Source organism: Propithecus coquereli, unplaced genomic scaffold (assembly GCF_000956105.1).
Source record: "Propithecus coquereli isolate 6110/MARCELLA unplaced genomic scaffold, Pcoq_1.0 Scaffold256, whole genome shotgun sequence".
In the NCBI taxonomy this organism is placed as follows: domain Eukaryota; kingdom Metazoa; phylum Chordata; class Mammalia; order Primates; family Indriidae; genus Propithecus; species Propithecus coquereli.
Window position 1 is genome coordinate 1,874,874 of NW_012148130.1, and position 1,803 is coordinate 1,876,676.

General features: G+C 39.5%; 1 protein-coding gene across 1 annotated transcript in view; it reads right to left on the minus strand.

Annotated features, from left to right (window-relative positions):
- Positions 1 to 1,803, minus strand: part of RCOR1 (REST corepressor 1) — a 118,172-nt gene that overhangs the window by 14,375 nt on the left and 101,994 nt on the right. Inside the window, exon 7 of the mRNA XM_012647128.1 lies at positions 629 to 707. Coding sequence (XP_012502582.1) covers positions 629 to 707 — 79 coding nt within the window. The remainder of the gene's footprint in view (positions 1 to 628; positions 708 to 1,803) is intronic.

A 1,803-nucleotide genomic window follows, 5' to 3' on the forward strand; every position in this document is an offset into this window, starting at 1 on the left:
AGGCTGGTCTCGAACTCCTGAGCTCAAACGATCCACCCGCCTCGGCCTCCCAGAGTGCTAGGATTACAGGCGTGAGCCACCGCGCCCGGCCTGCCTAGTGATTTTTTAAATGTGAGAGATGAAACAATGGCCATATATGAGGTGATATTCCTGGCTCACCCTGTTGCGACCACACTGCTGTTTCTAAGTATCGAGAGGGCTGGGCTGAGTCCCCGCCAGCTCCCTGTGGTCACCTGGGTCATCTCACTCTGAGTCAGTGCTGGGCAGCACAGTTAGAACGGAGGCCCCGCGTACTGAGAGGAAGAGCTGGGCAGTAGCCTGGTCCTGCCTAGCACCCTCTGTAGCCTACTGAGCTAATCAATGGCTTATGAAGGAAATCGGCAAGGACTGCTACTCTAGACTTTACTCATTAAGGGTATTTTTTCCTTTAACACTTCTTTTACTCATGTTTCTTGGCAAACAAAATTCTAAGTTCTAAAACGCAAAGGTAGTACTGTTGAAAATGTCATATTATGATGCTTTGTACATAGCACTTAACATATTAACTGGAATAAGCAAGAGGAATGTTTTATTTATGGAACTAGTAATAAAATTTATTTGCCTAAACAATACTAGGGAAAAAAAATACCTCCTTTTTGCTTTCCTTGTTTTGATCAACCTCAATGTCAATGGGGTTATTTCCATTTGTTTCTTCCAGTTCATCCTCACTGGAAGACAAGAACAAGTTACTGACAGATTATTTTGTACTAATTCTATTTAATATACAAATATAAGGAATAATTGATGTAACGACAATTTAATATAAAATTAGTAAGTTTTCAGATTGCTGAGATAAAAACATTTTACAATTCAAATAGAATACCAACCCCATAGTTCCTTCAACATAAATTAAAACAGGTTTCTAACTTTCCAAACCACATCTAAAACACTATTGCTCTGTATATTTGTAAAGTATTTTCTTTCAACTCTCAACTAAGAATACAAAATTGAAAAGACATTTATTTCCCCATAATTATCTACTGGAGGATAGGACATGACCATTAAACATAACGGACAAAGTATACAAGAATTAAGTTCCATTGCACTAGGAACAAACTTGCTAACAAGTAAAAACCAAATTTCAAGTTGCATCTTTCTACTCATGATTACACAAAGTCTAGGGGTTTTTTGGTGGCCTGGATAACTGATGTTTTAAAATTAAGTTAATCCATCTAGGTGACAGTGCCCACTGCACTCCACCTCCTCCCTACCCATTACCAAGGCAGGAGGAAGTTAAGGAAAGAGTGTCCACGAATGAGGAGAGAAAGTTGGGGTTAAGGGAATTCTGTCCAAGTCCCTGCCATGACCTCCACAGGCAAGGCCCTTAGAAAGTCGACAATCTCTCAGGTGCTGCTATGGCTGCTGTACCCTTCTCCTCCATCTGCACCACAACAGGGGTGAAGGTGTACATGGGATGTAGGGGCGCAGCAGTTCTTGGTACCAATGGTAGTAATGCAAGGAAAAGCACATGGGCAGTGAGAATGGAGGATTGTCAGGAGATAGTCTTATCATTTCACACTCAACGATATCCAATCTACGTTATTTAATTCTAATTGCTGCTTAGTAGACTGTATCTGCTTATAGTAATAGGCTCAATTTATAAACAGTAAATTAGACCTAACATATAAGAGAAATGAAAACATTTAATCAAAAGTTAGTAAGAGTACTCATCCATAAATAGACCCACCAGTATTTAAGTTGCAGACAAAAAATATGCACACGTAGCAAGGTCAGTAATTTTATATACTCTTATAGTTGAAAAAA